Raw genomic sequence first — 14250 nt, forward strand, 5'->3', positions numbered from 1 at the left:
GTTTGCGAGGGAGATACCGTAACCTTTGGTCGGGTTTGGCTTTCTACCTTGTTTTCTGAATAAATCCGTGTTTTGAAAACCAAACATCGTCACTTGTGAATCGACTTATCTAAACACACTCTTCTAGGCTCTCCAGCTCTACGCCGTCGACTCCATTCACACTGTGATGCTCGGAGTTTTCCACTTACTCGGCCATCAGCCGATGTGATGTGAACCTCCGTCTTAACCCTCCTATATATTCCAGATATATTCTATGTCCCGTCTCTAATACACGTCCACAAATTGCCGAACACTTGACCAGCGATTTTTTTAGTTCGCAGTCTTTGGCGTTTTATTTATCCCTTTTATGTGCACGCAAATTTTGGTGCACAGTTCCATAGGTGTCTGTCCGTTACATTTAACTGTCCACACAGTCGTTTTAACTGGAAGTCTTTCAAATACACCAAAACTGAACGTGATGATTTTCTTTTCTGGACTGACACTTCCAATAATCTCAGGTGTTCCAGTTAGGACGGTTTGGCCATAACTAACAATTTCACTAAGATTTCATCTTTGCTCAGTTGTAGCCAAATGATCCGTACCCATTGGTTCGCCCGTAATATAGCCGTCTTTCTCCGCTCTCCTTGGTCTTTTTCCTTGAGATTTCCCGCTCAAGTACTGTCAAACGCGACAGAATAAGTTACATCCATCTCCCAAATCACCCAGTTACAACAGTTCCTGTTTTGCATGAAAGAACTGCTATGCTGATCCCTTTCTTATTGAACCTTAACACCCAATCCAACGACCTTCCGAATTGCTGCCTCCTTGAGCTCACTGATTATACTCAATGTCTGTTTGTAATCTTGATCTGAGCTGAAATCAGTGGGCTGTCGAAGATTTTTCAGCAATTTTGTGAGTGATTTCCTTTGATCTGATCTGCTTTTTTTCGATATCTCTGTACAGCAGCCTCGTTCGATTAAACATCGATGCGACAATAATTGCACACACCGAATTTGGATGCGCTGGTAAGTAGCTTAAAAACTCTTCAAAAGGGATGATATCCATTCTAGCAGAAATGTTTACAGAAGAAACTTCAACCGAAAAATTGGTCTAGCAAAAGAAGCGGCGCTTTCTTGATCATGCAGTTATTACCGTCAGTGACGTGAAAAATATGAATTGGTTAGGGCTTACTTATTATGTCCCTTCATGGAGTGTGGTAGCAACTCAGTAAAGGTGGTCTCAGAGGGTAGGATTCGTATTTCAGTGGCTTGCTAATTTAACGGGGAGTATAAATTAGGACACATCAGCCACACTTCGCTGAGCAATTAGAATTCGCTGATAATATGAGGGGATGAGCCTGTGATAAAAGAGTGGGCGTAAAAAATCACCAGGACATAAATTTTACCTCATTAAGCGCCAAATAAGGCGAAATCATGCCTTGTAGCTACTTGTGAAGGGAAATAGGCCTTTGCTGCAGACTTCTTTATTAGGGAATACAAACTGAACAGTTACAGACTATTGGACAGATAAGCAAATCTCTCATATGGATCGCGTTTATAAAAACTGTGTATGTCTTTTTCCCGAACTTTCCTGAATAGTCACTGACTATAACTCAAACGTAAACACACGGCATAAATCGATTCCACAAATTCCGTAATAAAGCTAACATTTCAGTAGACGCGAAACGGTCTATGGGAAAAGCAAATATTACTCACATGCTTTAACAGCGGTACACCGTTACACCTGCAGCAATCACATCTTTCAGCAACGTATACTATGAATGCTAGGGTCTGTGGACAGAGTAATTGATTTGGTGTGGTTATTTTGTTGGTTATCTGTCAGCCTCCGCTGTATGGTTAAATCAGGTAAAATGGTACCCCCAAAGGACTGTAGTGATTAAATTGGACTTCATTCAACGGAACACACAACTCATGAGGTTTCTGAAAAATTCCTAGACAACTCAGGTCCGGTTTTGTCTACCTTAAAGCTCATCATATATGCACGATTTCCGAGTTTCCATCGATCATGTGTCCTGCGTGAACATCAAATTTTCCACAACCAATGAAGCGAACTTAACAACTAAGCTGGTTTCCACCGGAGACCCAAGTGAATTCAAGCTGAACCTTCTGTTTTGATATTCTTGAACAAACTCGTTTTCTACTCCATTTACTATTGGCTGGCACCAAATGAATTCATTTGAATTACGACAGAAACAAATGATACAACTAGATGAGGGGATGGAAATTTCGTTATGAACGGCATGTGTCTTTTGCACAAGCTCATGCGTCAATATACTACACCTAATCTCTAATATGACGTTTGGATAGATGTGATGTTAAAAAAGCATCTTCTCGTTTAAAAAACTGCGTATAGTTTAGGGGTAGTTGGGCACAACGGATTTTCTGTTGAATTCGCGATTTTTTTTAAAAAAAAAATGACTCAATATTGGATTTTTCATGATGAATGGTTGTTGTGATCGATGATTGATAGGACCATTGGCTGTTTGCGCAGTTGTTAAGCGACCAAAACAATGGGGACCAATTCAAGCAGAATGGTTATGTTCCAGTTGACGTTTATATTTCCTTCATAGAACTACCTTCACATTGTCATGAGTACATGGATTATCATCATTTTTACTACTCAGATTTGGTGGACTTCCGTACTTTTTAATTTTTCACTTGACGCCATTCTAACCGCATACATCACTCAGCAAGATAACCAGCCTTTCGGGAGGCCCTCATGTGCGGCTCTTCAGATAAACGTAAAATGATTCTTATTGGAATCACTGAGCACAAAAACGGTGGTTTATTAAATTTTCCCAATTGTTAACAGGTCTAATATTTGGATGGAAACGCGAACGATGGATGTAAGCGGTAGATTATACGCCGAAGACCTTTACGGCTACCGCGTTTTCATTCACATAGGGATGACGGTCTGGTCAGAACAATCTACAGGTCATCACATAATCTACTCCACGTTAAATCGGAAGGCCCGGTGTCAATACCGCACTTAAACATCTAAAATCATAAAGAAGAGCCGGCTTCCGTTTCTATGGCAACCGCTTTCGATCGGTCTATTTGCAATGATAAATTAATTTACAAATTATCATGGACATCAAACGATATATTTTTCAAAACCGAAATGTCTTCGTGAGCAAAGTAGCTTACCAATTTCAGTCTGAATCACGTAATTTATTTCACAAACTTGTGTCCTTACACGAATACAACTGTTGCTTGAAGGAAGATTTATTGGAGGCAGGTTAATTAAATGTGTGAAAAACTATTACCGTTCACGATGGGAAGGTAGATTTTGAAAATACATTTACTTACCAAATAAATTGGATGAAAGCAGATAGTCAGAAATATTAGCAAGTATCAGATAAACTTCTGTGAAGATTTAAACACGCTGGGTATTTATTAAACCAGTAAATTCAAGTGTTCTTTGGGATCTAGATATCGGTTCAGGAGAGCTTTGACTAGCTGCAATGCGAAAAGCTATATCATCTGCGTGAACTGTCTTCATTATCGTGCCAATAGGACATCAAACAGTTTGAGAATGTGCGCTTTTCAAATAATCAAGCGAGCAGTGTGAAGGTACGGGTGGCAAGCTTTCTGAAAACCCTTTCTATTTTTTACTCGTCCTAGTGGGTTTTTAAATTTGGCTATTCCTCGGTGCGATGCGTAGCCATTCAGTTAATCATTAACTCATCTGAAGGTGAAAGCTTTGTCAGTTCTACACTTTCTTTCGAGTTGTTCCTGTTTCTCTGGACCTACACTTGTGTTGCTTCTGCAATATTTCACTATTCTGTAAAAATGATTAGAAAGTTTGTACTGAGGAGATGTGCGTGTCTAACCGATAGCAGATATGACGTAGCGTTTCGTGTTGATAACTGCCAAAAGGCTCGAAAAAGCATTCTTCTCGTTCTACCGACTAATTGTGTTAGAAAAATCCAAACGGGTGATCAGATATGTTTGAATGAAAACATAAAAATTTCTTTGTGGTACACGGTACGGTTGTTATGTTTTTTGTTCAAATTGTGAATATCCACAGAGGAACATTGTGCTAATGGGGAATGTTGGCATATCAGGTAGATGGTTTCTTGATTATTTAATGAGCTAGGCAATAATCCGCCCCATAACAAAGCAATGACAGTGACTGGTGATGAATGTATTCAGTAGACAATACTGCAACATTGTAGATTTAAACGTCATGTCGCATGATAGCACGCCGCTAATGCTGGGACCGGGAGCAAACAATCTACTAAACAATCAGTGGTTCTCTAAAAACCCGACGAGTTGCTTTCGATTTCATGGTGCACGAGTTCTCGTTTGAATAATCGGTTCGTGCAGTATTTTCTCACTTTTTTATGTGATAACCCCTTAGTAAACACCTCTAAGTAATTTTTATCCGCACCAAAATAATGCAGGTGAACCTGTTGAGTATACAGCCGTGTTTCAATTTTTGATGCCACTTTCTTTTGTACTGTCACACAAGTGTGCTATAAGTACACATTCGGAAAGCAAACATTTGAACCTCATCCAAGAGGTTAGTTTCGGACACATCTCCATTCTTGAAGTCACTAGTCGTACCCATAAACCTGCAATTATTTTAGTTGGAGCTGAGCTGGTATGTTTCTTTTGGAGAGGAGTTATCACTTGCGGATATTGACTACGTTGCTTATAACACCCAATTAGGCCGTGTCAGTTGTTCGTACTTGCTTATTAGTTCCCATTTAAAGTAGGTATTTTTGTTTCCAATCAACTGGAAGAAGATGTTCCTGCATCTCATCCAGCCTGAGTCGAATAACTAGTCGGTGTAAACTGGGAGGATGAAATTTTTCTCAAACCCGACAGTGCCGAAGCGCTGCCCCTCATCCTAGTCTCAGCGTTCTTCATGTCGCAATTCACAGAGTTATTTTCATGAAACCTGTTTGCTTGAACATCCTTAAATGCACAACAAGAAGGGTCGGTGGCATACATTTTGACACAACTTTATTGAACTCTAATCATGCACGTAGCTTCTGCGCAGTAGCAGATTCTAGTTTACATTTGATGGTCTTCAATCTTGTTTATTGTGCTTAGTTCACATCCACCAATCTACTTTTAGAATTCCGCATATTGCTTGCATCCGAAACTAGCACGTTATAGCAGTGACCTAAAGACCAGACGTCACAATGGGAATTTTAAAAACAATACATCGTAAGGTAGTCATCTCATTATGGACATTAGCAGAACTTTCATGTATTCGTTACAATTCTCATGTAGTGACGGATGACAACTCTGGTTCAGGTTTAACATAATTTCGTGACACGGCTTTGTGCAACCTGAAGATGTGAGGGCCGAGATATTGTCAGACTGTTCAAAACTAGACGAGAGTAATCAAATAGCTAGCATCGGTTGCGCTTGAAAGTGGTGATATGTTGCTAACAAGCTTCTGATTTCTCTCGAAGCATATGTACCTTTGTCAACTGGAAGCGTTTGGCTAAGCATCGAACCTGTCTGCCGCTTTAGCTAGTCTTGTCCTTCATTACACCGATGAGCTGAACTGTGGTCCACACGAACGAATGTTTGCTTTTACCTTTGAATTTTACATCCAACATCAGTTCATGGTCTTCTAAATATTCTGAATGAAATAACTGGAACTCTGTCTTCTGCACACAAATTTGGTTTTCACGGAAGAATCACCTGCGGCTGAAGCTCCGTTTCTTGCCTGGACCCTCAGCTTTCCCGAATCAAAGCTACTGAAGTGGAAAAAAGCTCACCACCGGTTTTTATAACATGGGAAACTGGTAAACTAATAATGGTTACAGTCGAGTGATCATCGCGCTTCAAGGGTTTTACCTCACGGGAAATGACAGTCTTCTCACATCTTTGCGTAACTAAAATACCGCGCTATATATGTCACTAATATAGTATATTAGTATTACGTAATGTACAACAATTTATTTATTATATTAACATATGAAATGCTTGAAATTACTCTGTCCCTACATTGGGTGGAAGGTGGTAGAAATGTAAAGTAGTGAAGTAATCAGCTGGCGCAAATATTCTTGTGAGCACTCATCAGCGCGGGGAATCACTGAACTCGAGCTTCGCTGTCACAAGAACTCACCAGTAGTGCACATGCTTGCTCGTTCCGGGGTTCGGACTACACACATCTGACATGCGAGTGCGCCAGCGCATGCCGGACACACCTGAATTTTCACTTCTGAACAGGCGAGTGTGTTCACGCTTGAACGGTGATTGTTTGGCCAAACCAGTAAAAGGACGGCTCAGTACCTGCCCCATTTGTGTTGGTCGATTGACTAGCCTGCAATAAAAGCTCATCGTGGGCTGTCGAAGAGTTTTCAGAAACCTTGCGATATCTCGAATGTCGTGACAACTGAAACATGAGGCGGCCTGTGTGCAACACATTCAGTTGTAGAATATCATAAACGAGAGATTCAGCTGAGTCTCTCGTGAAAACCAAATTAATTTGCAAATGAGTGTATTTCTCGAAAACCTTCAAAACAAGCACAGAGGTCCACCAGGGAAACTTCACTCAAAAAGGACTGTGAGATAGCCTCCGAAAATAAACACGTCAAAGCAGCATAAATTAATTTTTTTTAAATGTCTTTATGACTTCCAAATTACTTAGCTTTATTTCGGGTGAGAATGGCTAGAGCCCCTACAAAAAATACATAAATCTGATTTCAATTAATCCTGTGCACGTTGTATTCAGTTCAGAGCAACGTTGCAGTGTTTTTTATACTGTGACCTTCATCTAAGAAGGTGCTGAGATAATTGAATGGTATGATTTCCTTCAGTGCCTGCTTAAAGGCGATATGGGTTGGTAGGATCTCTTAGTTAGACTTGGCCTTAAAATGGTTGACTGATCAATCCTTATTCGAGTGATTTGCCACCCTTGGTCGAGACAATATGAAATTTCACCCGCGCTATTTTCCATCTGTTTCCGCTTTTGTTGTTCCAGAACAGGAGTCATGGAAATCCGGATGCAAGATATGTCCCAAAAAAAGCAGGAAATGGGTCATCCGCTGTCCGAATGTTTTTAACAACCTAAACCAATGCGTGATGTCGGGAAAATCACTTTGATTTCGTGAACATCTCATAGAACGTAACACGGGCTGGTTCATGTATGGCAAATAAGATCATAAAATAAAAAATCATCACGTCATGTTGTTTTTCATTCTATGCTAGTTTGGATATAGGAAATGTGAGATGGTTTTGCTTATCATCCGGATATCTGATATATATAATTATATATAACCTTCCAGACCACTACGTGAGGATATGTTCACTTATGCTGGACGTTTTATCCGTCTTGAAGGAGAGGTTTCATTTAAGTTGAATTGCTAAATAATTCGTGACACCGCTGTTCATTCGTTCGGATATAATGTTGTCCTTCAGTATTCACTTTACCAACCATTTATTTCGTTGACTTTAAATCAGATTTATTTTAAGTTTGTTTTCTCCAACGAGCTCCTTTGGGAGCGGAACTTCTTTTGATTTTTCACATTTCGTTGTCAAAATATACTGTCAGGCACATAGACTTACCTTCAACCTGTGGAGTTTTCCTGAGACACTGACCCGTCTCTATCCTGGTCCGAATAGACCATACCTTGGGAGTAGTGATGCATGCATTAAACCTGTCAGGTGGAACCTACCTTTAGCCCATTACGACTCTAAACTTACCACTATTGTGGCAGCCGACGCCTCGGCTTCCTATGTGTCAGATCCCAAGCCTTCTCAGTTAGGTTTTTTGTCTTGCATCTCTATCTCCTTAACGGAAAAACACTGTAAACAATTTGAAAAGGGAGCATTAGCTGTTAGCTTCTCCAGGGGGAGATTCGACGAAGCGCGTTGCAGGCGACGTTTTAATCACACGTACTGCAAACTATTTTTGGCCATTTTCGTATCTCCAAACTAGCCCAAGTTCGTACGTTTAGTTGCCGTCAGACCAGGGCTACTATGAATCCGTGCAACGGTTTCAGCATGATTTATAAATTAGCCTTATCTTCTTACACCCCAGTGCGTTACTGCTATCTCTACTTCAACAACATATGGAAAATGCATAACAAAAGCTCTGTGAACCAACTAGTCAATCACGGTAAGAGATGACAGATGGACTTTAAATGCTATATAATCGCACCCAGGTAAACAGGGGGTACCCACCCAACTGCGAACTGATGATATCTCCTCGTATGATGACGAAACGTTTGCAAGTCAATTGCCCAGTCTGACGAACAGATCTACAGCTATCTGATCAACAACCAGGAAAAATACATTAATACAGGAGACTAATGGTCGGCAGTTGCATACTTTTCAGACAATTGTGAGATCCGAATATGTCCATCCTCCACTTATGTGTGCTCAAGTGAATACTGCATAACTCCGTTGCAGGAGGTTACCGGAAAGTTCCAAACTGCTTGGCCTATGAAAATATAGGGTTAATGTCAACTAGCATAATAAAAGTGATTACTCAAAGCTATGCACACCGGCCCTCCGTTTAATTGAACCTTTTCTTGTTCGTAGCTGTGGACAGTGTGCAATATCAGTCACACACTCCATGAAATCTCATTTGATTTGTTTTGCGTAGCTTGGAGGTGCTTTTGACTTCAGTGGTTGAGCGCATCAGCTCCTGAGTGCTATTTCTGCATTTTCCAATAGTTCGGACGTTTTTGCTAATAAAACGGTCTGTGACATCAGAAACGATACTCATCCTGGACGGACTGCGCAGTTTGCGATTCGAGAGCTTAAGGGGATATAATTAAGCACAGTCTTCAAATCATGAGTTCGCTCAGCTTGTTTGCTTCTCAAGGGAAATGAAATTTACGTAAAAAACTCCATCATCCTTTATACAGTACTACCTTTATACAATACTACCTTTAATAGTACTACTTAATACCCTTAAACGGGAACCTATCAAGTAGGAGCAAGGTGAAACGTCAAACAAAATATGTGTACCTGTTTTCCACCCTATCGAGCAACTGTTGGTAACTCGGTGCGTAGGTCAGTAGGTGCAAAGTTCCTAGGGAGACGTACATGTGTACCACCAAAAGAAATGTTACTCGCAATGTGTAACTCTAGGGGAAACCAAACCACGCAAAGGCCACGCGGGTTCGTGTGCGAAATGTTTTGAGCAGTCGAGAAAAATAGCTACCCATAGGACTCGAACCAAGCTTAAAGTTTGGTCATTCATTTGAACACGCCATTTCAGACTGGTGGACAACGGATCACCCCCACCTGTGCTTTAAGTGAAGAAGATACTGGGTAAATTACTGAGACATCCCTTGCCGACATATCCTTACGCATATCTAAGCTTCATGGTACCTTTAAAGAAACTCATCATACAATGGGCAGCTGAGCCATTTAAAAAAATGCTTAACGAGGAAAGATATGTAGCGTCAGTGTGACCAATCACCTGTTGCCTAAAGATTTATTGACCTCTTATTGTATGTCTTTCCTGTAACTAGTTTCATCGATGTACGGATTTTTGTGATTTATTGCCTAGGTTTAGAAATGCATCAATCATTGTGGGTGCAAAAACCCTGGTGAGAACTCGGAACCGGGCTCATCTGGAGAGCCTTGGTAACGGAAAAACCTATACTGGACTGGTGAATAGTCCTTATCTGTCTAACAATTAGTGTGTTCCGTCAAGTTGGTCCGGACGTGGCGCAAAACCTGCGGTTGTTTATCGCAGGCATTTGTGCTAGATATGGTTTCCAAGGCATCTGTAACTTTGCTGGGTTTGGCCATTCCCCTGTCCGTTAAATCACCTGTCTGCTTCTGTAAAATGATTCCTATGTAGTACATAATGTTATTATTGTTCGGAGTAAATTGAAAAGTTGAAAATGATTGAGAGATCTGTAAAATCCAAACTCACATCACTCTTCTGAGCAACGCCTCTCCAGTCTTGGTGAGTCCACATCAAGACCGAAAACCGAGTCCACTGATTTCTCACTTTGTACGGGCTCATCGGAATTATTTCCCCAGCACAAGAGGAGAATAATCAAGCGTACAATTCCCGTACTCACCTAAAGCTAGTCGAAAATGGATCAGTAAGTTCAAAGTGTCCACAGCACTACCTGATTAGAAAGTCCTGGACAGTAAGCGAACCGACAAAACATTTGCGAATTCACCGATGGCCGTAGCGCTCAGTGTGTGTGCTCTATCATAAGTGGTGGAGTTTGAGTGTGATATGATTACTGATCACGTTTTGGTTTCCACAATGGGAAAAATGTTTTGTAATGCGAATACATTAGAGCCTCATGAGTTGTGAATGCGCAGTCACACACACACACACACACACACACGCACACACCGAACGCTACGACTTGGCGCAATTGCGTCTATGCCTCGCCGCATCGATAACCGTCCATGTTGCGATTGGTCCACGTATATTAGGCACTGGAAGGCTGGGCTCCATTTTCCCGGGTCGGCGCAGAGTCAAAAGTCTAAGTGACCTTCATATTACATCTTGTTGCAAATGTTCACGCTATACACCTTATCTCAGTGAAACACACTCATCAAGCAGCTCGTTGCTCATTCGCCTTTTGGCCTCAATAATGGCACTCGCAGAATTTTTCTAACTGGGATGGAAGAAAAACCCATTCTGCAAACACTCATTTGCGCCCAAATTTGGTTTTGGCAAGTGATGGATCATCATAAACGGGATATCCAGCCGTATTCCTCTGAGTCTCTTGTCAAAATCAGAGTTGTGTGCTAACGAGAATATTTGTCGAAAACTCTCCAATTTGGACATAAAGTTGAGGAAATATTGGAAAGTGTGCTTACTTGATAGACCTCAGGAATGGCAACCCCGTTCATGAGCTGTCGGAGAGTTTTCAACAACCTTGTGAGAGTGTGTTACGTTGAGGACCTGTTGGGTTCCTGTAGCACTGACAAAAAGTAAAGAGGGGACAGGAAAAAAGGCGAATGAGGTTAATCAAACGAGCCCTAACGAAACTGGCATTAGCCATACGGAAATTTTCTAAGAGAAAATCCAACCAGAAGCTGGTGGCAACAGTGGCCACACTCGTGTAGAACTCCACTACGATGCATTTTTGTCACGTTAAAGCAGATATGAGTGTACATTCCTCACCTAGCAGCATCTTACCAGTCAGACTTTGATTACTGATTAGAAAATTGAGATCAGCGGAGCACGCACATTATGGTTACTACGGTCTACCAAAGAATCAAAGAGATGTTATCACGAAGGAGACTGGGCACAACTTTAAAATTTATTTTTGCGAACAGATTTCATTATCCAGAATCCGATTTCGTCGTCTAAACATCAACAAACAGCTTGAGACAGGTAGTATAGAGTACTCAGGCCCAATGGTCGATGAAAGATCTGAGCTCCAAAGGCTAACGATATGTCAGCCCAGGTTACACATTTTCGCCGCTTATTGCAGTTCCAATAGTGGATCACATACCGTAATAAAAGAAATTAAACTGTCTACGCAAGATTTTCCGCAAACAACAAACCTCAAACGAGGCCCTCAAGTTCTCAATATATGTCCGAAGGAAAACTTGAGGCACCATGCAGATGACCCATTTATTCCAATGTGTTGAATGCCCATCAAGGCCGCTGACAATTTATTAGAACTGAAAAATAATCGAAAAGAATTACCCACTAAAAACACTCATTTCAAACTGCTTCAACCTGCTAGGTTGCCATTTGGTGAAATACTAGCGCCAGCTATCTTTCAGTAGAGAATTAGTACCATGTGACCTTTCACATACCATCACCGACATAGATGATATTAACGTTGTCAGCTCCTCGAGTGCATATGGTGTTGATTTTTTCTATTCTTATGTTGTATAATGCGATTCCCTTTTTCATTTCGGTTTCGCGCCTATACAACCCTTCTTGTTTTCGACCTGAGCATAGACCGTTTTACGACCCCGCCATCGCGCGTCGTTCAAATCAACGTGTGGTTTGTAAACACGTTGTATTGAGGCGGTCTGAACTTGGGGATCCATTAGGAATCACAAGTTCCTAAATCAAGCCGGCGTAGTCCCCCGATTTGCGTACCACACTTTTAGATCTACCTCCATTTGGATGGTTTAGCTTGTGGGGTTTTGCGCGTAGCTCACCGTGGTCCAACAGATTGCTGGAAAAAATTCATGCATTATACAGAGACTTTGAACTCAATTAAATATATGTACTCAATTGTTTTTAAAATGACGATTTGGAGGTATTATTTTTTAGCACAGAATACCTTGAATTCATTGTTAACGCATCGGAATGTCGTTCTGAATTTGAAAAAATTGTGTTGATCAAGAAGCCCGTGGCTCTAACAGATAAGATCACATCACAATCGTTACTTGGGTTGGTTAACTACCACAGTGACTTGGTACCAGACAGCACCACTGAACGGCCTGCCAAAACGTAGAAAAATCAGTCTTGGCTGCAAGACAATCAGAATGGGTTTGAGTGCATCAAAAATATCTCCACCTCTGCTCTCCGACTGACACATTGCGGACACAGACTACCCACAAGTATAGCAGTAGATACTCCTGGCTACTGTATCAGTGTATTTCTCCTGCACAGTCCCGGAATGACAGCTGTAAGACCGTATGCCATGCCTCATGCATATACACAAGCAGAAAAGATCTACAGCCGAATCGAGAAGGAGGGTACCGCGGTAGTGTATGTGGGAAAAAAGGTCTCACGAGATGCCATAGGAGAGGAAGTTCTCTACGTTCCGTACTGATTACCAACCGTTTGTCTCAATCTTCTGACCGAAACAACACCTGTATATATGTCAACTAGACTTCAGGGTTAGGTCCTCACACTTGTTAGCTACCATTTTTGCATCAAATGAATGCAAGACAAGCCTCAGACACTATCTTTCCTGATAGCTAATAGAGTGAGCAATCAAGCCCTTACGAGGCTTTAAATGTTGTACTCACGGCGAACCCTGATGTTCCTTACGTCTTCTCAGATTCTGTCAGCAACTTACAAGTCAATTTGCAAATGACACACGTGATGTCAAATCCGATCACATTTTGCACATGAAGCGATACTTAAGTTCCGGATGGCCACAGTTTGTAGGTTGCTACTGGTAGGAGTCGTTGCAGTACCACACAAGTGATGTGGTCGATGTAGATAACTTTATATTATTTAGAGGCCGAGTGTTCATTCCCAAATCGATAAAGTTCAGAGAACAGGAGAAGATTCGTATTCGACATCCGAGAATGGTGTAGAGGAAAACATTTGATAGCAGCTATATTAGTTGGCCCAACATCGACGAATGTATAAAAACATGATCTATTGTTGCGGCAGTTGTGCTTTTGCTCCCAGAACCCCTCCTAACGTTGAGTCTTGCCCTTGACCAAAGTAGACAGGAACCTGAGCATGCATTCATTTTCAATATCTTGGCCCTTTCAGCCGACAGTGCTAAATGGTAGTGATTTACGCGCTTCCAAATATTCCGAAGAAATTTCCTGCGTTGAACTACTTGATTTTCGACATCAGTGAACTGAAGGACTTGTTTGTACGGTCCAGAATTCGCTAATTCATAATCGCTGACATCGGAGCGTAGTTTATCTCAACCGAATTTACACGCTTCTGTAGCACTATTGAGATACAACACATTCTCATCACCAACTCGCCTCCAGCCATATGACCAATTGGAACGTTTCTGGAAAAGCGAGCTCTTGAAAAGCTGCAGATGAAGGAAACTACTACAAACACACTGCAGACTTTTTTAATTACCGCGTTACCCCAAGCAATCCTATTCATCAATCATAGACCTAAGTGTTTCTGATCAGGCAAAAAAAGGACATGTACAGACAGATGTTTCTAGTCGTACTTTTACACCGTACTTTGAGGACCGGAATGAGCATTAACTACCACTCACAGTGGTTGGGAATGTAGGTAAGGCGGAACAAACAGCTTGTCAGTCAGGTCCGACATCAGCAAACGGAAAACATCATCTAACTTTGGACGTACTGCTCGATTGTCAGAATCAGAATATAAATCAACGTAACGTGAACAAGCGTGCAGGCCCCCCAAAGAGCAAAATCGTGAAGTTTGAGACACACGGCTATCGATACAACGATTGTGGGTCAGAGCATGTGTGAAGTCAAAAAGTGATGGTATTCCTAACATCACTCGTTTGAACAGACATCCTCCTGTCCTGGCATAATTATTCTGGCGAGTCCACAACACCCACGCAAGCTGAGATCTGTGGATCCGTGTGATTAAGCGCATTACTCGCCTGCTCAACTGCCGTACCGAGTTGCGAATAGCTCGTGCTACGAA

The 14250-nt window shown here is 41.5% G+C and overlaps 1 protein-coding gene across 1 annotated transcript; it reads right to left on the reverse strand.

Moving 5' to 3' along the window:
• Positions 1-309: 309 nt before the first annotated feature.
• On the reverse strand, positions 310-6513 carry T265_14073 (hypothetical protein; the record flags this gene model as incomplete). Its single annotated transcript, XM_009171916.1, has 2 exons — positions 310-526; positions 6209-6513. Coding segments are annotated over 2 exons (522 nt in total), but the record flags the coding sequence as incomplete, so codon positions are not given.
• Positions 6514-14250: the final 7737 nt, after the last annotated feature.

Source organism: Opisthorchis viverrini (assembly GCF_000715545.1).
Source record: "Opisthorchis viverrini unplaced genomic scaffold opera_v5_139, whole genome shotgun sequence".
In the NCBI taxonomy this organism is placed as follows: Eukaryota; Metazoa; Platyhelminthes; class Trematoda; order Opisthorchiida; family Opisthorchiidae; genus Opisthorchis; species Opisthorchis viverrini.